This window comes from Chamaea fasciata, unplaced genomic scaffold (assembly GCF_029207755.1).
Source record: "Chamaea fasciata isolate MVZ Bird 193981 ecotype frontalis unplaced genomic scaffold, bChaFas1.0.hap1 SCAF_3, whole genome shotgun sequence".
NCBI lineage: Eukaryota > Metazoa > Chordata > Aves > Passeriformes > Sylviidae > Chamaea > Chamaea fasciata.
The window spans coordinates 5726026-5747871 of NW_027094088.1; the positions used below are offsets into that span (position 1 = coordinate 5726026).

Sequence of the window (21846 nt, forward strand, 5' to 3'; positions counted from 1 at the left end):
TTGGCCCATGGGATCTACTTGAATATATAACATACTTTCACAAGGATGACAGCCAGATTCTGTGGACAAAATCTTTCTGTACAGACTAATTTGGCTTTAAAAAGACAGCACAGCTGTACAAGCAGTAATCCAGTGGGCTGGATCTTCAAGTGCAACTCTGCTCACATCTGTACAGTTAAAGTTCAGTTATAACCACGTGAGAATTTGGCCAAGTGCCTTTTCCAGACCGAATGGGAGATCAGAGTATAAGTATTATTAGGCACCAAAATGATACTTGTGTGACATTCAAAGAAACAAAAGAGAAAGATACTGGGAGGTAGAATTCAAGAACGACCAGGTAGCCAAAGATCTAAGTGAAATGCTGATATCCCTTGCTAATCCTTTCTTATCCTGTCTCCTCTCTCTCCCACCAAGTGGTCTCCTGAAGCATGTTAAGCTGCAGGGAGGATCAGGAAAAAAAAGCAGAAGGCTCTTTTGCTGTTTCTGTCGTCATTTATTTATTTTTAAACAGAAAATTCTTGTCCCTTGCAGTGATGACGTTTTAATGAACCCATCAATCACTGCAAACTCCAAACTAGAATCCTACATAAAAGAGACTTATTTGTAATACGTGACCTAAGCCCATACCTAGCGAAATTAGTTCTCAGGGAGACAATGCAGGTCTTTCATTGCTGTCTCCATGGAATCGTAGATGATTAAGCTGGACAGGGCCTTGTGGGACCCCAAATCCAGCCCTGCACACCTAGCATCACTTTATCCCTGCCTTGTTCCCCTGAGTGTGTTATCTAATCCTTTGCTGACTGATTGTGACCCACCCTACAACTTCTCTTCCATGGCCAAATTTCCATTGTGTGTTGCCTAAGCAAGCTCTTCATTGCTCCTCTAGGTCTTCAGTTCCCCTGTGTCAATGAGTTTTAGGGTGTTTGGATCCAGGATACCTCCCCTCTCCTCAATTATTTTAAGTCTTCCTAAAATTGCCTTTTATTTTTCCTGGTTTCTCACCCATTTGCTGTGTACATCTCAGTGCTGTAGGCTCTGTTTCATCACACCTCTGCCACCATGCTGGGCTCCTCAGGGCACATTCACAGTCAAACCTCTGATTGTATTTTGTTGCTGCAATGACCAGTAAACTTCATTAATCATGACTCAATTTTTTGCTTCTCTTTTTATGGCTAGCAGACCCATTACGATTTGCTTTCATTTCATTTGCACCATTTCTCTCAGGTTGACGTTTCAGAGCTCCCACTTGGTGCTCTCTTGCCCCAGCACTGCTTTTCCTTGCTACTTGTCCTGTGCCTACAAGATCTGAGCTTACTTCTTATGGCAGACTGAGAGGAGTATGCAAGTTGTGAGGTCAAGAAGATTTTCCCTGCCCACTCTTCTTCCCCAGAACTCCCCCCAGTGACATCACTGAGATTCAAATCCTTAGGATGATCATGAAGATAAAATTTGACTTAGAGAAGACCCTGACTCCACATGCAAAACTTCTGAGCTCTCCACTCTTCAGTGACTGTTGTTTTGGCTGCTGGTGATTTAATCTTGGGTAGATGAGAAACAAACTCAGTGTGCTGCATCCATGGGCAACTCCACGGACAAATATTCCTGCTGGCTTCAGAAGTATCAAAGAAAGCAGTTGCTGCTCCCTCGTGGTCATCAGCACCATCCCTGTTTTGGAAGTTACCGTCACCTAAACTTTGAAGCAATTCACGATCTTCTGTCTGCCTACTGAGGTGCTTTTATCTGTAGCTTGGTTAAGTCAAAGCAAGCCAAGGTAATGGAGATTCATTATTGAAATGGCTTAAGCCAAGCCATGTCTGCAGCCTGGTGGGATGACTCGACAAGACTCAGGCCAGGAGATTGTTACAAAGAGTTTCTAAAGCAACTGGGAAATTTTGAACTCAATGATTCCCCTTTGCCCTTTTGTACTTTCTTTTTTACCACTTGGTAAAGTGTTTTCACTGACTACATCTCCTGCCAGTACTGTCTGGCATGACTGTTTCAATACTTAGGTGGCCTCTTAATTTTTAAAGAACAGATAGAGACCAGAACACTTAGATTGTACACAAAGCTTAGATGTTATCACACAGCTGAACTCCTTCTGTGCTCACCATCAGTGGCATGACACAGCAAATCTGCAATTATAAAGTGAATGGCAGTTCCAAAACCTTTAGAAAAAAACCCCCATCTTCATGTATTGGGACCAGCACAGAATGAATACTTCGTTGCCAGTATTCCTCTCTTCTCTTGTGGTCCATTGTCCCTATATTCACCACCAAAATATTCCTTTACCCATCTGCTAAAACCATGCATGAAAATCAGACGGGGCTCTTGTGCCCTTTTCCTCACTATTTCACACTTGAAAGCTGGCTTTACTCACCGCAATTTTCAGTCCTGGAAGGCAAGTATCACAAGTAGCCAAACGGAGCCTGCGCTCAGAGGAATCCCTTTTAGCTGCTTTCCTCTCAGCAGCTTCCTTCACAGGGCTAGTTCTGAGGAAATATAACTTTTTTTTTATTAGCTTATCATTCCCCATTGGGACTGGAAGAGTTGTGTGGAAAAAAAACCCAAACAAACCCAACCAAACAAACCCAGAGCATCCGTAACTTAAAGCACTGTCCTCTCTCTGTTGGGGTTGTTCTTCACCTGTTTCCACAGTATCACTTGTCCTGAATAGAAGACAATCCTCAATTCCACCACTTTTCCTCACTTTCTTTGCCCTTGGTTCACATCTAACATTCCTACTCATGGAAGAACAAGGCATCTCTCTGCTTTTACGGCTCCACATTGTTCCTCCCATGTTCCAAACCACCAAGGAACCTGTCTGCTGTCCATGGACACCACTGGTGTGGTGGGATCTCCTCTCCCTCTTTAAGAAGATCTGTCTTTTATTTTCCCCTTCATTCTCTCCTGTGGAGTCTCAATCCTGGCTGCCTCCACTGTCTTGTCATTTGGTCTTTGGGGGGTAGTTTCCCTTCCTTTCTTCTTTGCCTCTGAATTGTCTTCCTTCTCCAATTGAATAAATTTGTTGCTCATCTTCATGCTCAGCTTCTCTCCCACACCAGCTAATATCATCCTCTCTCCTGCCTGTGGCTAGAGTTGTCCCATGGATATCCCTTTCCATCTTTTTAGTCTCAAGGCCACCTTCTTATTGAGGAGATGTGTGCTAGTGTTGCTTCTGCTCTCTCCTCAGGGTATTCCTCAGTCACATCTTTGAATTCCTGTCTGAATTTCAAGTTACATCCACTTGTCTTCTTGGCACTGGCATCATTTTGTCCATAAGTGTGGCCGAATTACGTTCCATATTCATGTACTTTCCATCTTGTGCCACACCACCCTGATGTGCAGCTGGGAGATTCTGCAACCATCCATCACTCTGTGAACTTTCCCCTCTTTTGTTCCTTTCAAATTATTCTTCAGAAGAGCCTAACTGAATTAGGTACCAACATTCCATGGATCCTTGCTAGGAGCATAGGTTTATAATACATATTAGAGAAACAGGAGACTATCACAAGCTGTTAGGCAATAAAAATCCCTGCAACATAATCTTGTTGTGGTTGGACATTTTATTGAAATCCTGGATAGTCATTTGCAAAAAAAAAAAAAAAAAAAAAAGAAAAAAAAAAAAAAAAAGAAAAAAAGCTGACATGCAGGGTTTGGACTTAATCTTCACATTTCCACTCAAACTGTGGTATTGTTTGAACACAACAGCTTTGGGATCCTGGCAAAGGAGTAAAACTGTCCGAGCTGTTCCACTCTGGTTTGAATTATCTCTCTTTTTATTTATTTATTTCTAGCTTTAAAGTGTGTGTACTTTAAAAATCAATGAACATTATATTAAGAAGCAGACACTAATTACATTTTAACAAACTGGAAAGGCTTGGCTACAAATCTTTGAAAAGACAGATTCACATTTTAGAAAGCTTTCTAATCCAACTGGCATCATTGTCGTATGACACTGACAAAGCCTGCACAGAATGGAAATGTTACAGGAATCTGTTTACCAGAATTTTTTTTTCTGTGATTTATAATTAGTCTTCATCATTGTACTGTTTCATACACTAGGTCTGGTAAACAGAGTACTCATGACTTTTACAGGATTAATGGAGATGTGGAAATTAAAATGTGGAAATTAAAAGATCACTCAGATAATAGCAACACTTCGCTCTTGTAGTTCTTTTCATCAGTTCAACTTATTGTTTTACAAACTAATTAGGATTGCTATCAGAGTTCTACAGAGGGATAGAAATGAGGCAAGGAACACTAATGTGTCTCATCTGCAACTGCTTAGCCGAACAGAGACAGATCAGAACTGGTTCTCTTGTATCCAGTTCAGAGCTCTAATGCTTAGGTTACAGTGGTTCACTGAGCAGGTTTTAAAATATTGGAGTGTGCAGTGGGAGTCAGAGAGTTTGTATCAGGATGTTCAGCACATCAGGAAATGCCAAAAGTGTAAATAGATGGTCCTGGAACTATAAAAAATATCATGCCTCTTCTGGCCACTCTAGCTGAGAGTAGCTGTGTCCTTGGTGTGAGGGTTGCTGGAAAAGCAGCTCCCACATGAAAGTAGGAACCCCAGCAATGCATGGAACAGTTTCTGCACAGAGCAGGGAGCCAACATCACGAGGTTTGTGTGGTAACAACAAGGCAAGAGCAGGACACGAGAGGACACAATCCTTGTGTCAGAGCAGGCTCCAGGAAACACTCAGGAGAAGCTGTGCTTTGAAATGTCCCCACTGATTTCATCACTTCCATGAACTCCAGAACAGCTGCTTGAGAGGTGAACAGATGAGGAACCCACTTCAGACGAGGCTATCTCGGCACACCAAAGCCAGCCTGAGCCAAGGAACATTTACTCACTGCTGTGTCACGGACCACGAGGGGTCATGTCAGAACCCCACAGGCTCAGCAGGCTGTGCTCTCAGTCTGTCTGGGGAGACAGACACACCAAAGATCAGGGCAACAAGCTCGATGGCACATCATGGCATGAGAGAGCAGTTCTGCGCTCCAGGAACTGGAAGATACAAATACTCTGGTCCACAGGATAGCAGAGTCAGCTTACATCCATAGCAAATTCCTTCAGACAATTTCAATGGAAGTAAAAGCAAAGCACCATTGCCCCATCACACGCATCAGCCTTTCTCTGTTATACAAGCACTTGTGACAACTGATCTTCTAGACTTCCTACAGAGTCCTGCTTCCTGGCTAAATCTTCTGGTTCAGCTGAATTGCCAGAAAGAAGCTCATCTGCTGAAGTGACCTACAGCCCAAGTTCCACATCTGCAAAGATGAGGACAGACTGTCATGCCTGTCCCGGAGCAACAACAGGTATGCCTGGCAGAGCAGCACAGGCAGTTGTCACCTCAACACAGGCAGTCCCAGCAGTGGTGCCCAATGAGGACATCCCAACCATCAATGATTCTGTGCACTCTTGTCACTAAAACACTCTCCAAGTAAATTCCAGCATCAGCACAGCTTGCTACAGCTGGTGGCTCAAGCAACCCTGGCCAGCCCTGCAGCCCAAGCTGTGGGAATTCGGGTAGATTGATAACAATTAACAGTTTTGGGCCTTAGCACAGCATTTGGCAGAAGTGACTCTCCAAAAAGGTTCTGTGAATAGAGAACCAAGTATCAGGGTCACCTGCTGTGGCAGCCTATCTACCCTTCCTTCTCTTCATAAACAAACCGGAGCAATGCAGGTGGTGGGATGTCTCTTTTTGCCTCCTTCAAAGTCACTATTTTGATACTAAAGAGCATGTTCTCCACCCTTCCACCTAGCTGGTTAAAAAGATTCAACAGCTCCCGTAATGCTTGCACAAAAGGTCTCTGTACACAACCGGATCTTGTCCAAGTCTCCAGGTCTACCACATCTCTCCAGATGCTGTGTAAGCACTACACTTACACTTTTCATTTGGTTAGCACGTGACATAAACAGATTTATCTTTGCTTCCTTATGCCACTTGTCAGTGACATGCCTCATATGTGGAAACACACTCCCCTCTTCAGTAAGTGCTGAGCAACCAGCCTGACTCAGAGCCTGCACTCCTGTTCCCATGGTGCTGAACTTATTTCGTGTGGTCCGGTGGATGGTGGTTTTGGGACCATCTTGACAAGCCTGAAGTTCTGCCTCCCAGATGGGTAAAGTGAGTTCTCATTACCTTGTGGACTGATCTGCAGGGAGCACAAACCACCCTGGATGTGGGAGTAAATGAGGGAAACACCTAGATGCTGTTTGTGAAGGCATTTGGAGGCTTGAATGTTCAGCTGCCAATAATGGCATGGCATCTGCCATTTCTCAGCTGGTGGTGTGGTTTTCTTTAAAATTTGGTCCTGATCTGTGTTTTAAATTGAAGAACAATTAAACTTCATGCACAAATAAAAAGCAGAACATACATTAGAGAATCTCTATTGGATTTCGAAGCAGGCTAGAAAGTACATAAACACCTTTAGTACGGACTGCTTTTCTTACAACACTGCTTTATTCCCTGTCTCGGCAGGACAGGGAAATATGCAACACACTTTCAACCAAACACATTTTGGAAAAAAAAAAATAAAACAAAACCCAGCTGAAATCCTACCTTAAATAGATCCACTCCACATCTTGGTCCCCTGTGAAGAGCAGTGGCTGTGAAACAGTCCAGAGACACCAGTGTTCAAACCCCTCTGAAACAAATGCAGGCAGCTCACCTCAGAGGAACTGACAGGTCCCTTTCAAAACTGTACTAGTTCCAAACCAACAGTATTGACTTAAAAGCAAGACCTGACCTGATCTACGCTTGCATAAATGACAGAACAAGCCCATTCTTGGTTCCACAGCTTGGGCAGTTCAGGTTCGGTTCAGCACAAAAATTTAGTACTATCCGCAGGAAACTTTTTACTTGAAAAGGAAAGATTGAAGTCTGCAAGAGCTGATGGGAACACCAGGAAAAGCAGGCAGTGAGGCAATGCCCAGAATACCCAACTGTTGCACTCAGCTCCACTGCAGCTGCCTGTGTGCTTTCCCCCAACAGAAAACAGCAGAACAGAAATAACAACAGAAAAAGAAGTGGAGGGGGGATCTACCTCAACAAGTTTGGTAAGCTCAGGAGAAAAGACTTTCTAAGAGATGAGGATGGATAAAGGTGCAGGAAAGGGCAAACAATTTAGTTTCTCTGTCAAACAGAAACTGTAGACTTTTCCCATATCATAAAGGTCAGTCAAGATTTTACGTAAGACAACAGGATGCAGCTTGCCCACAAAAAGTTAGTGCAGTTTTACTTACGTTTCCACTGGATTAAAATATGACAACTTGAGCATTTTTTTTTAATTTATGGAAGGCAACTCTTCTAATTAAAAGAGCTCTTCTAGCTCTTTTAATTTATAGAAGGCATTATCGTCTAAAGCAACTACAGAGAACTATGTTTTCCAAGAACATGTGTGTCTGAAGAGACAGCACATTCTAGGAAATACATGATCCTGTGCTAGAGGTGCAAATTCCCTGATGGGTATTCCATCAGATTTTTTCAGACATGAGCGAAAATAGAACCTTCAAACGCTGATCAACTCTAAATCTATTAAAATTGAAGTCAACCAGGAAAAACTCCACACTGTTAGAAAAGTAAGTGCCAGACTATAATAAACCTCATAGGGAAAATCTAAAAGACTGAAGTTCCCTGGGAGTTTTATTATTACTCGAGTGGAGCAGAGATTTCTCCCTAACTGTTCCTCAAGCCCAGGGGCAGTCAGTCTGTACTTTCTCTAGTGTGTAAGGGATGGAAGAAATCAGAAGAGAGCACATAATAAATCAACTGACAGTCTCGAAAAAATAGCTGTCCTGTCTCCTTAATATGAGTGAGAGTAATGTTCTGAGGGCAGGAAGAATTCAGCTTTAGACTGAAAACATTCCCCTATTGGGGTACAGAAAGTGATCACTCTGTAGTTTAATCAGTCTCAGGCCTCTCTTTGAGAGAAATAGCGTGTTGCCTGCAACAGCACGTGTAATAATGTTTGCTGAAATATAAACTATGGCTGTATACCCCAAGATGGAAGGTCAGAAGTCAACTGAGGATCTGGCCGCAGATGTTCAGCAATAGAGATCAAAAAGCAATATATCAAATCCAGTACTTTTCCTCAAGGAACAGGTTGCAGGAATTTCTCAACCCATCTCCTTTCACAGTGAGTGCACTCACGCTGCACGGAACAAAGCTGTGCACCACAAACTGCCAGGTTGCTCCAAGATGAAGTTCATGTTTCCTAATTTCTCCTCCTCCCGTGCTCGAGTATTTAAATATTTATACAGTGAGTTTGCTCTTATCCACAAACACAGCTCCCCTGAACCTCTGCAGTGCTTTTCAAGTCCTTCTACCACAGTGAGGAATCACATGACACACCACTTAGTCCTCCCCCAGCCCCTGATAAGCATTTCCTAAAGCAGACATTTGATATTACGGAATGTGTTGTAATCAATTCTTAAAGTTATAGCACCACTGGATTTTTATTAACTTGCACAACAACAACAACAACAAAAATCCAACAAAAAACGGGCCCTCATAATCAGTCAGCCTTGTTATATCCTGAAAGCTGCTTTAACAAGCATGGAGTAATATAGTGTAATTGGTACTCCACAATTTAATTGTTCTGTTCTTAAATCTAATATTGCAGCTGTGGGTTAAGTTTACACCACAGCTTTCAAGAGAACATGAAAGTGTGGTACATCTGTGCAACAGAAAGCTAAACATCTCTCCTCTGATGTGTTTACAATGACATTTGAGAGCGTGGAATTGTTTGGAGTTCATTCTTAAAGCTGCAGAACTGCTTTTCAACACTGGAAAAAAAAAAAAAGGAAAAAAAGGAAAAAATGCTCCAATCTCCTTCCAGCAACTCAGCCCACACAACCCTGATGCTTGTGGCTGCTGGCATTGCAGGGAAACTGCTGGCTGGAACAATTCCTTCAGGTAGCTCTGAGCATTTGTCACTCGGTCAGTGGACAAGGGGACAAGGGCATCTTCCTCTTTAGGAGATACAAGAATTATTTGAAAAACAAACAACTCACAAAATCCCCTGGACAGAACAACACCTGACATGCACAAAACAGACAAGAATATTTCAAGAAATGTTATTTCATGGATGACTGTAGCATGTATAGAAATGGTGGCGTTTTCTATTTAACAGGTGGCAGAACTACTTATGGCATCTTGAACTTCACATTCTGCATAAGTAACAGCTTCAGCATTATGTACTTGTTAGTGAATTTATGAGGCCCGTAAGTAGTTCAAGAAACTTAGGAATGGGCCCATAAATGTCATCTGCAGTTTGTGAACTGCAAGTATCTGACTGTTTTGATCAAGGTTTTTACGGGAAAGTTAAATGTTTATTAAAATTATTTACTACTGCTCCACAAAAAGGGAGCAAGCCTGCTGAAGAACTTAGTGATAAGATGTATGAGGTTGTAGGTCAAATGAGTTGGCAGAAGAGCATTTCTGTTTATGTCTAAGCCCAAATTTTTGTACAATTCAAAGTTTAGAGTGCCTTTAGGTGACCGAGAAAAGGTCTGTGGAGAGGAGGAATTTTCCCTTTCCCATAACCTGCTGTCAGAAACACACGATCTCATCAGGCTACTTTTCCTGTTCTCAGCATCAGCCTTTTTCTAACACCTTCTGTCCTTGGAGAAATGCATGATAGTGCAACTTAGTTAAAGAGGTCACTTTCTGATCATTCCTTTGTAGCAGTCCACACCGGTGTCTCGATTTATGCTCTTTAACAGATCAAAGTCAGTCTCACTGATGAAGCTCAGCTATATTACACTGGAATCTATTATCTTTTTTTAAACTTTATTATTTCAGTCACAATTAAGACTATCTGAAGACTCTTCATAAAAAAGGGCCATATCAAAAGCTGTACGTTAGCAACTGGATCAATGGATGCATTCGTTCTGCATCAAAAATACCTTAAGAAGGACAGATCTCCTGGGGAGGCAAATCTGTATCAATATTTCAGTCTCTTGAACACAGAAATCTGATACAACATGATGCAACACCCGAGCTTCCCCTCCTTTCAATTAACTGAGAAATAAAAATTGTCCTTAGAAGGGAAGAAATGCACTTGTATAGTTTAGTTTTCAGGTTTTCCGCCCTTTCATAGCATCATAATGTTCTCTTCATGGGTGGAAAACTTAATCTTCAAGTTCAAGCCTAGATTCTTCATACAGTTCAGGATGAGCTGACTTGGAATATCGGGAATATTTCAGATGTAGAAAGTCACCCAATTCATCCAGAGCATTCAAAACCTGTAAGACCATGATACTTTGTCAATTCTACTGGAAAAGAAATGAAGTTCTAGTAACTTCTACTTTACTGCAGAACAAGAAGATTATTTAAAAAAATCAATTAAAGAAAGTTTAAAGGACAAATGGGAAAACTTTGCTTTCATTCTATAACAGTGAACATCAGTGCAGCTGAAGATGTACAGAAGCATCTATGAGAAAGGAACTTACTCCTTCAGGAGGTTATAGTTCATTAGTAAGTACATTAATTGAGCACAGGTAAAAAAGATTACTTTTTTCCAAAAGCACAGAGAGGTAACAACCAAGATAAAAAGTTATCTTTGCTTGTGCAAAAGAAACGTGTGAGGCTATACTTCAGCATTCCTCCATAGCTCCCCGAAGACTGGAGTTGCCAATGCATTTTCTTAAGTAGTACTCAGCTTACAGTGCTGAGCAGAGTCAGCATAAATAGTCTGAAGAGTTTAAGATCATCTCAGTGAATGCCATTATTTTATATATCACAGGGACAAATAATTTTTGTTCATTAGTGCTGCAATGCAATTTGCTGGGCTGTTTCCCCAGCTCTCAGTGGATTCAAAAAGTAGCCAAGGAACTCTGTACCATAGGGAAGCAGCTCAGTGTTTGGCAGCACCTGACCCCTGTTCAAGAGCAGCCAAATTTTTGGCATGAAAGAAGGAAACGGCAATTTTGATTTTGAGCCTGTTTCTGTAAAGCCACTAGACCAAGCTCATGAACAAATAGAAGTAATTTAGAACAAAAAAGAAGTAATTTAGTAATGGTTTATGCAGAAAGATAGCTTCCAGGTCATTAAGGAAGTTATTCTTGGGAGCTTGCCCTTTCATGGATCTTTCCTCTTTAGTTCCAGGCTGAGATACAAACCAAATTTTGCCAAAGGGAAACATTTTAATTGTGCCTGTTACCTGTTGTTACCCTGGGTTTAGGCACAGTCACAAAGTATTTTCTCCTAAAAGCTTTCTTCCTGAAAGTAATTAGGGGCATTTCCATTCCCCCAAGCTGCATGAGTGCCACGAGCACTGTGGCAAAAGCACCTTCAGAGATGACTGGGGAGTGTCAGACTTTCCCTGGAAGCAGCGAGGTGCAGGGAGCAGGGAGTGAATGCACAGTGATGGCCCAAAAATGGCCCAAAAATGTCAAGTGGGCTTGACATTTGGGGGTGAGGGGAAAGGAAGAAAATCAAAGCAGCAACCTCAAGAGATGATCAACCTTGTTGCCTGTTGCCAGTTACATCAGCCAAAATCCTCACAATTCAACAGCAAAAGCTGGTAAGGACCAACACAAGAATGTAGCTGTGCCTATGAAATACCACCTTGATGGTACTGTACCTTGTTAATAGCTACTGCACCTTCAAAAGCTGCAGGAATTTTACACTGCACACATGCAAGGCAGGTTTTCCATGTTGTTTTAAAGCTATCTACACTGGTATGGAAGCTGGTCAGCAGGGCAGGGCTCCAGCCTCCCCATCCATGTACATCTCAGGGTGCAGAAGGAGAGTCAAGAGCTCTCTGCAGGCCCAAGAGCTTGTTTGCATGAACCAGTGGTACATTTAACTCAAATGCCTTTCCATGTTCAAGGATTTTTCCTTTTGACCATCAACACTCATGCGAAGAGAGGAAAAGCAAAGCCTGAAATTTATTGTTAAGCCTCTTTGTTTCATGCCTCTAAGTTGGCTTAGTCTGAGAATGAAAGAACGTATCTCAAGCCAGGCCAAAAACACCTTCGGCAAAAAAAGGAAATGGAAAATTTCAAAGAGTTTATTTTAAACACATTTCTGTGTTGGAATGGAGGTTTATGATGGAAGTCTCAACATACTCTTAATGGTATTTCTGATATCAGAGAAAGATACAGAACTGAGACTGGCCAGACAGCACCAATTAAACTTGATTAGGTTCAAACAGTTCCAAATACTGTTTGCAATTTCCACCTGTACCCCCAAGGCTGTCCCATATACTTCTGCAATTCAAGAAACACATGGAAATATGGAATGGAAATATGGGTAAGAAAAACTTGATTTTCAGCTATTTCCATATAGTTTCAGGTTTCCTACTCTGATAGTTTTAATGTAGCATTTAACTTTTGTCTTGCTGTGCTCTTCATGTAGGTTTTTATTAGTGATGACAGGTTTGGTCACTATTAGAAATAGAAGAACATAAGAAGTTAAATGCCCCATAATTTATTTTAGAAAATAAAACGTGTAAGCCTCAAATGCCTTTAAAGATCAAGTGACGAGGCCAGAAAAACAAATGTAAAAATGAATTATTGAGATTCAAAGCAACGGAGGCACAGCTTCTCCTGGCCTCCTTTGCACCTGAAGTTAATTTGGGCAGGACATCTGCTGCTCTTACCGTGTCTAACATCTCCCGTGTATGTGCAGCTGACACGCAAAACCGAGCCCTGGATTCTGTGATAGGAGTAGCTGGAAACCCAACCACGACCACCCCGATGTTTTTCTCTAACATGCGTCTTGCAAAAGCCCTAAGGAGAGAAAAAGTAGAAGGAGAAAAAGCAGAAATACATTATCCCCAATAAACTGAACACAGACAGAAAACACTCACATTTAATGCAACAATAGGTAAAATCCTGTTTTCAATTGATTGGATATTCCCACTGATTTCCATAAAAACCAGAACTTTACCAGCAGGACTGAGATTCTTTGCAGCTTAAAGGCTCATGAAGCCAAGTGGGTGTCAAATGCTACAAATGTGATGGCAGAGAGGGCTCTGCAGGGTAGACATGATTGATTTATGTCAATTAAAATCTCTGAGTGCAAATCAAACCATGTGGGCATTCACAGCCCCAAAGGATGGAAGAAGTTGGGCTCGTGGAAGGTATGAATGCTTGGTTCCTGAACATCAATAAGAACAAACCAATCTGTGTGATGGTTTATTTGGTCTCACAATTGCCCTGTCACTTAGGAAGGCTTGTGTGGCATGTACGAGATCTAGGGCCCACAGCCACCCTAATTAGGCTACCTGCAAATATTCCCTACAGCTCAACACTTACATTATGCTACTACTGACTCCTGATCTGTGCTTCCAAGGCAGTGCACAAGTGCTGCTTGAGAGGAACTGAATGGTAAAACATGTGAAAAGCATTCAAAGATCAGATGGGGGAAAAAAAAAAATCATCCATCTAAACCAGTTCATACATCAGAGGCAATGTGTCTCCTTTAATAATTACAAATTCAAAACCAAGACATTCAAATTCAAAATGTTATCAAAAGTGTTATTCCCGACCGTGTTAAAAAAGGAAAGGAGAAAAATTTCAAAATTCTGACATCTGGAACATCTCCAAATTACACCTAGGGGAAAAATCTAAAAGAAAACAGAACTAAATGATGAATTCAAATAACAATGTATGTTTCTCCTGAGAAGCACCTACCACAGAGGACATCATCTTCTGCAGTGTGCACCAAACAACCCGCAAACTTGAACAGTGCTTGTTTTGGCAGCAAGTTTTTTTCAGTACTTACCCTATCTTACCAGGCATATAAAGGAGCAAGGGAACGACAGGAGAATCATCATTGCCATAAATGATGAAGCCCATTTCGTGCAGTTTTCGTCTGAAGTACCTTGTGTTTTTCTCCAGCTGTCGCACTCTTTGGAGCCCTGAAACGAGCCAGTCGGGAGAACAGTCAGTGCAAAGACTCACAACTGGAGTCTAGAAACAGTCAAGAATCAGGGCTGGGGGGGGGTAACAGTTTGGCTGAAACCTAAATGTTGCCATTTGATTGAGAAAAAAACATGGAATGAGCTCAATGCAACTACACTGATTATTATGGCATTGTAGGATAGATGGCTGATACTCCTGTACTTGTGAGGTGCCTTCCCGTGGGCAGAAACAGTCCCTGTCTGTGGATAGACATGTGGACAATTCCCTGGACTTTGTTGTGCTAAATAAAACCTCCCAGGTGACACACACCTACAGAGAAGTAGTGCAGACAGGACATGTAAATCGAGTATGCTCTTTCTCAACGTAACTGACTATTATCTCTGCATTGTTCCTGGCCTCATTTAGTCATAGATCCACAGATGGGACCCCCAGCAAAACTGACAGGAGAGTTGAAAACAATTACTTTTAATGAAGGAAAAAGACAAAAAAAACCAAAAAAATCCCCCCAAAAAACAAAACAAAACAGAACAAAACAAAACAGAGAAAAATGTCTTTGAAAAGACATTTCAGCCATTTCTTTTGCAGTGCCACAAAGGAGGCGGTTTCTGACAAGTGCAATTGCTTCCCAACCCACTGCATAAAAAGGCAAGAAACACGCTCTACATTACTGTAGCAGGAGATGTAACACATCCTTTCACCACTCCACCTGCATTATATCAGATCAGTGAGCTGACCTATGTGCTGCTTTTCCACTGCTGTGAGGTGCTGACAGGGATGGTGCCACCTCCTCCACACCCACACGCCTGCCCAGTGCCAGCCCAAGTTCACACAGCCAAATCCAGCCAGGTCTGTCTTGTGCCTGACCTCGCCAGAAACAAAACTGCCAAGCCACGGTTAAGCAGATCGAGTCTCTCAACCTAATCGCTGTTCAGCAGCTTGTGTCTGCCCAGCAGAGGTGGTGAGAATGTGTGGTAAGGCCGGGATTCAGCAGGACACAGTTACACTCTTAACTTTCATTTTCCTGCTGCTCATCAGCCCATACTTTCAATATCACTTACATTATGTCACCAGACATGAACACTGAAACCTTCAGTGCAACTCATTTCCTCTTTTCCCTTTGCTTTTCCCTTTGCCTTTGCACAGATGTGTTATGTTTTCACTCTCCGTTTACGTTTTCATTTTACTTTACGTTTCATTCGTTCCATTCTTCATTTACCACTTTGTGCTGTCACCATTCTCTGACTGGATGCCTGTTTCCTAATTCCCCATCTTGCTCTGTGTAACCACAGTGGCCGGTCAGGCATTTGCAGCAGCTCCACGCCACCTTTGGCAGATTTGTTCTCAGACCACATTCTGCCCCCACCATCCGCTCTGGCTTTTCTTCCTTTTCCCTCTTGGCTGAAGTGGGGATCACCACACCTACATGAACCTCTTTTCCATTAATATTTCTGAACATGTGCAGGTTTGAACAAGATCTACTGCTTCATTTGTTCTGTGTGCTCCTGAGTCAAGGTTCTGTCAGTGCTCTGGCTGGGAAATTTATAGGGAAACTGGGACTTGCTTCACAGTGATCGGCGTTTTGCTTGAACAAATTAAAAGATCTCATAAAAACAGTGCATTTGTAACTTTATGCACAAAATTGCCCACTCAGACAACCTGTTACTTACAGTCTCAGTCATTCAGTTTAAAGCACACAGTGGAAGAGATCTGCTGGGTTAGAAAAGGCCACAAATAGTTTAACCATCCCTCTAATGCTCCTAAAGCAAAAACAGCTGTGCCAGAGCAAGGAAAACAAATGAAACACACAAGCATCCTACTACAAAGCTTTCCAGTCACTAACAAAAACAATAGTCTGTGGTATTTCCAAAAATATTTTTGGTGTAGTAGATCTCAAAGAAACAGGAGGAAGTATTGAGAAGGAGGAGGAGGAGAGAAGGCGAGATGATGGTAAGGACAGGGAGTTAAAAAACTACAGAATAATGTGGTTGAAGTCTAAAGAGAGACGTTTTCCCTCGTTAGAAATTGTAAAGATGTTATTAGCACCTCCTCAATGTCCAAGTTCTGAGGAGGAGGGTGGGGGAGTAACCTGAACTGGGGGCTCCAAGCCACTGCTGTTTCTTGCTATCTTAGCAGCCCCTGAGCTAGTTTCCAAACTCTCAGTTGGAAAGCATTTGAAACTACTAGATTTTCAATTAGGGAAAGTTTTTCATAAATGCAGATGTTCTTGGCGAGTGCAGTTTAAGACTTGCTGCCTTCTCCTTTCTATTCATGTGTTTACCACAGAGCTGGAAACACAGTGTGAGCCACGCAGGATTCCAGGCTGTGCTGTTCACTATTTATCAAACCATATGCGCAGGGCCTGGAGTTGAATGGTTTTTGTCTCTACTTATTTTTGGTGCTGGAAATTTAGACTCCAGCTAATGGAACTTCAAAGCTGAAAGAGGAGGTTCAGGCAACCTCCCCCAAAAGTCAAACACCTCTTCCTTTTCTAATCTTCCTTTCCTGATTCTACACCCTCAACCAGTTTGTGGTGTGAGATCCCCCCTTTCAAGACTCCCTACGGAGCTCATTTCAAGCCAGCCAGTGCTGATGCAAAAGAGCCACTTGAATGTTTTAGCGATGTCCCAGAATACTAATTTCATTTGCAGGGATGCATTAAAGAGCCAAATAAAAGATCAGAGTACTCACATATATCTGGAGGGAAAAGAAGCGCATTAGGAGACGATTGCTACACACACTGCATTTGTGGGTGGGTGGCTGGGAGGAACCTATTTCTTTACCAAATGTCAACACTTTCCTTTCTCATGTTAAGTTTTGTGGTCAAAGACCACAGACACACATCATATACACAGACTTCTTATATACTGCCCCTATAAGAGCAATAAAACCATTAAAATTTGTAGCTGTATTTCAACACTCTTTTTCATTCTTTTATGGGACCTTCCAATGTCAGATAAAGAGGCAGATCTGAGCAAAACGTTTATTTTTTGTCTCATTGGCCTGATTTTCCCCCCACGCTGCAGGTTAAGGGTGATGAATTCAGTTTGGAATCAGGACCTAGTCCAAATTCACTGTGGGATGTTTAACTAAAAGCACCATGTTTAGAAAGCATTTTCTTTGATTCCCGAGGCTGGGGTCTTGCATCCTTTAATATTTATGGAGTGAAAATCTGCCGAGCAGACCCTCGAGCTAAATGAATATCGCTGCATCTATGTAAGTGTAAGAATTTACCTGTATGGGACTAATTAGAGGATCAGGTCCCTTGACAGTAAATATATGTGTTACAAAATTCTTACTTTGCAGAATCCTTGAGGATTTACAGTCTATGCAAAAAGCTTAAAGCACAGCATGCAGCATATCCAGAGAGTTATATTCCATGAAATATGTGAACCACAACAGAGCATATGTTTGGAAAAAACAGCCTGGACAGGGAAAACCAACTCTTCTCTATTTAAAACTAAGCACATTAAATGCTCCAGAGTATTCAGCTAAAGCTGAGAACAACTTTATTAAGTGTTCTATATCTTCTTATTGAATTAAGAAGGGAAAGAAAGAGAGAAAAGTGAATGATAAACAATTCCCAAATTTCACAAGTTATCTTCACGTTGCTGGGAACACACACAGCTGGTTTATGGGGATTTTTCTGAAATAAAGGATTAATTGCCTGGATGGCGCAAGAAAAGCAGATTTACTGCATCAGCAATCTACCTTCTGCTGGCAAATTTAGAGTTTTCATTTGGTTGCACCACTTTAAAAATATTTGGTTTACTGCAAAGCTCTAAGGTGTTGGCAATTCTGGGAAAAATGCTGCTTGTATTTTTATGTGACACGCATCATTGCATACTGCTGGCTTTAGCTCATTAATTTATGCAAGCTTTTAGAAAGCTTTATAGCTCAAAATTAATATGGTTTAGTTAAAGGAAAAAAAAAACATAAAAAGAAGGCAAGAGAGAGAGAGAGAGAGAGAGAGAGAGAAATAATAAAATGTAGTAGCCTGCTAATAATTTCTTTTAAGGAACAAGCTTTTTAAGAGAGCCACTTGGAGCAACAGACTTGACAGAGGCTTTGTGACACACTTTAAGGCCACCTGATATCAGGAAGGCAACCTGACTACATGTCCAAGGGCCTGATCTTAGGCTGGCTTCACCTGGCACAGCTCTGTACACTTCACTAGAACTTTGCTGTTTATGAGCTGTGGACCTTATCCTGGCAGCAAAAGAGGTGACAAAACTATCAGCTCTCTAAAACGAAACTTTGTTTTCCTCTTCCGGAGATGTCTGCTTTTGCCTGCCGCAAAATGCTCAAAAAGCAGAGAAGCTGCCTGCCTTCAATTCCTGCACAAACACTCCACCTTTGAACTCTTCCTGTAGGCTCCTGCCCTTGGAAGTCGTGACTCAGTCTATTGAAAAGAGGAATAAGCAACCTGCAGCCTTTCATATCAAGACCTCAGGTGTAGGAGGTGAAGGAGAAAGCTCTTTTTTCTGAGCCCATGCCAGGAAGGATAATCCCACACCGTACTGGTTTTTGGCATGCGGTGGACTCTTCCAGACACAAATCCACCTGCTTTAATCCTCTCCAGCTGTTGTTTCACAGGGTCTTTCTGGATAATTAGTTACACAATTGAGCTTTTACATACCAGTGTCAGTGTTCCTTGGATGGAGCATTCAACTCCCTGCCTTCCTCTGCTAACGACTAGATAGGAAAAAGCAATCTTCCATAGGCTGAAAAAAACCTGGAAAACAATAGCTCTTTCCCACTAAACTATTGCAGATGGACAGATTTTTATTTCTTTCCTCTGGTTCCATTATAAGAGTAACACACATGTACCTCCACGTGCATTAAATCACAAATAGAATGCTATAAAACCGGGGTGTCTAAAGGAAATATGTTCTCAGATAAAACAATCTTCATAAAAAATAACTTTGCTGTGAACTGGGGAGAAGTGAAGACGTTTACTTCTACAATCTAACGTTAACTAGAAATCTAGCAATTTCTACTTAATTCAGCTGCTGAACAACCCCTTAAGGACTTCTTTTAACTGTGAACTGCTGCAAAACACTTTTCAGAGAAGATAAAGGGAAGAAAAATGGCAACTTCAGTTGAAGCAGAAGGGAGAAAAACGACAAAGATTCGGTCATTCTGACTTTATTTCTCGAGTCAGTCAGATGTGCCTACCCAGCCTCTTATCTATATTCAGATACACAAGGCAGGGACAGAGCAGCCAGCCTTGGCTGAGCCCTGCTCCCTCCCAGCACAGGTGATTAATCACAGAGCGCGTCCGTCCCGCCGCTGGAAGCCAGCCAGAGCACTCCATCTGCATCCCATTAGGTGTTCCTGAGGTGCCAGGGGTCCCAACGCCGCTGGAACGGCGCTTTCCCTGCTTTGTGCTCGGCGGGCTGAGAGCTGCGCTGCATTCCTCGGGCACCGCAGCGCCAGCAGCATCTGCGGCAGAGGAGGGATCCTCACTCCCTCCTGGCAGGAAAAACAGCCGGGAAAGGGGGCTGTGCCATGGAGCTGCCTGCTGCTGTCCCTGGGGAAAGCATTTCACCGCTGGGGGACAGGCTACAGGTCACAGCCGAGTCTGACATCCCTCCTCTGCCTGCAGCTGATGCTTATCTCAGGATACAGGGAACATCTATCCCATGGGCAGGGTCTGCAAGAGGACTACAGGAGCGGTTTAACTTTGAATATGAAAAAAGTGACTGCAAATGAGGTCGTATTCGATGAATCCTCAGAGATCTTGCAAATCACTGCAAACACTATCAGTCCAAAGCCCCTGCTTCCTCAGCTCAGCTGACCCTCCATGGATGCATTTGATGTCCTGTGGCAGGTGGATCACATGGCAGGTGTCTCCACTAGAACAGCATATCTCACTCATTTTGAGCAGAGATGTCAGAATTTAGCTCTGTTTCATCATCCACTGCTGGGAGAACATCTGTGACTTTCAGCTTAGACAAATAATATTTGTGGCAGCATATTATCATCACTAACGTCTTTGCTGTTGCCCTGACTGGGAGCCCTAGTGCTGTGCAAACAGGGAATAAATGTGCTTAAGGGCTTGAAATGTAACCACATACTGAGAATATTAACCTAAAATTAAGCCAGGGATCAAGCATTCTGCTTGCTAAGGACCTAAGAGAAGCAATCCCCTCAGAATGAAGCAGCAAAATGAGCATTTGAAAAAGACAGGCTTTAGCATGACTGATTCTGCAAGCTGTTTAGAGCAGATCCAAGGGGTCCATTGCTAAGTCACTTGCAGATTTAAAGCTCGCAGTGATAGTTTCATGACCAGTCCAGTCTGGCACAGATTTATTTTGCTGCAAAACGGATTGTTCCTCTCGGCTCCAGCTGCTCAAGTCCTGACAGTGGGGCTCATGGAGCCATATGGCAGATTGGAACCAGTTTGGGTATAGGCTAACCATTTGTGGGAGGGTTGGTTACTTTTCACCTCCATCAGCGCTCTGATTCAGTTCATTGCAGGGCTGCACACACACCGGTGTAGGGAGAAGGGGCACAAGAAAGGGAAGAGGCAGGGGGAGGAGAAACTGAGGGCAAGACTGCACTTCCTTGCACCAGTGTTGGTTTATGTCAGGTCATAGTGATGTGGAACTAAGGCTTCTAAATTTACAGAGGATCCTGACAATGCAAAACAAATGTTTTGAAAAGGCTGCTGAGGACAGATAGCAGAGGAAAATGATGGAAAATGATTTTAAGGAGCTGGTCCTCCAGTTATACAAAAAAATCTGAGGCTGATGGAAATAACTTAAAAGGGAACCTTTTAAAAAAAATTTCTTTAATGCCAAACCGAAAGAGAAAGCAGCATTCTGCCATTTCTCACAATCTGAATGAACTCAAGTGCAAGAATTCGAGAGTGTGCTAAAAACACAAATGAAAACTAGTAGTTGCAAAAAGATAAACCAATCAGCACAAATGGCAAAGTACATGTTCATTTTAAAGAAACACAATCTAAACAACTTCAGGAATCATCTTTTAACAAAATATCTTTTACCAGTAGATTCCAGAGGACAAGCTTTTAAATGTTACAGCATCCCATAAAAACATGAAAAATGCCCACTGCTGTTGGTGAATTATTGTTTGCCATGCATTAAACAGAAAAAAACACGCTTCCTTTCAAATGCTGCAATTTGCTTTTTACACCAGTACAATCTATTATTAGTCATCAAAAAAATTGCTTTGGACTTCCCAGCAGTCTTAACTCTGTCTGCCTAGTGGTTCTATTTTATACCTATCAAATTTAAGTGTAAAAATATGCTTTTGGTATCCTCATGCAGAAAGGAGGGAGGAAGAAAAGGTCTGAGGTCACAGCTGGAGGGGCTGTGTTGCATGCAAGTAAGTGTACTTGTAAATTTGTGCGGGGTCCACACACTCTGAGTCAACTCCAGCCTCATCATGGGATAAAACCACTAAAGCAGCTGCCGAGTTTCCTGAGGTATCTCCAGTGGTGTAATGAGAAAGCCACGAGGAAAACACATAAAGAATATCTATATTATGAATTATAAAGAGTAAATGCCATGGGAACTTCTGCTTCCCATATTTCCTAATAAATGAGCAGAGACACATTTGAGATGAAAAGGCCACAAAGGCTTAAGAGGGATAAAATGATTTTTTTTTTTTTCTTTTTAATAGACTACATGAGCTGAACTGTGGAACTTGCTGCCTTATGACATTACTAGAGGAAATACAGCTGCCAGAAGTTCATACACTTTTGAACAACTCTATTCTAGGAACTATGAAAGTATCTACGATGCCATGGTACTAAGAACATATGTGTTTTGTTCTACAAGACGTCAATTTTCAGAGTTCTGTAAAACATGGCACAGAGAAAAACAGGACTTTTACTCCACTAAAAATTTGATTTTACATTTTCATCTTTTGTAGTCAGTTTCTGATCCTTTGCATACAGTTGCTCAAGAAATACTGGTAATATTGACCTCAAC

At 42.1% G+C, this 21846-nt stretch overlaps 1 protein-coding gene across 1 annotated transcript in view; it reads right to left on the minus strand.

Moving 5' to 3' along the window:
- Window positions 1-8462: 8462 nt before the first annotated feature.
- Window positions 8463-21846, minus strand: part of SPTLC3 (serine palmitoyltransferase long chain base subunit 3) — a 78486-nt gene continuing 65102 nt past the window's right edge. Inside the window, exons 10-12 of the mRNA XM_066180360.1 lie at window positions 13749-13884; window positions 12622-12751; window positions 8463-10261 (exon numbers count right to left, since the gene is read on the minus strand). Of these exons, the coding sequence (XP_066036457.1) occupies window positions 10148-10261; window positions 12622-12751; window positions 13749-13884 (380 nt within the window). The 3' untranslated portion in view covers window positions 8463-10147. The remainder of the gene's footprint in view (window positions 10262-12621; window positions 12752-13748; window positions 13885-21846) is intronic.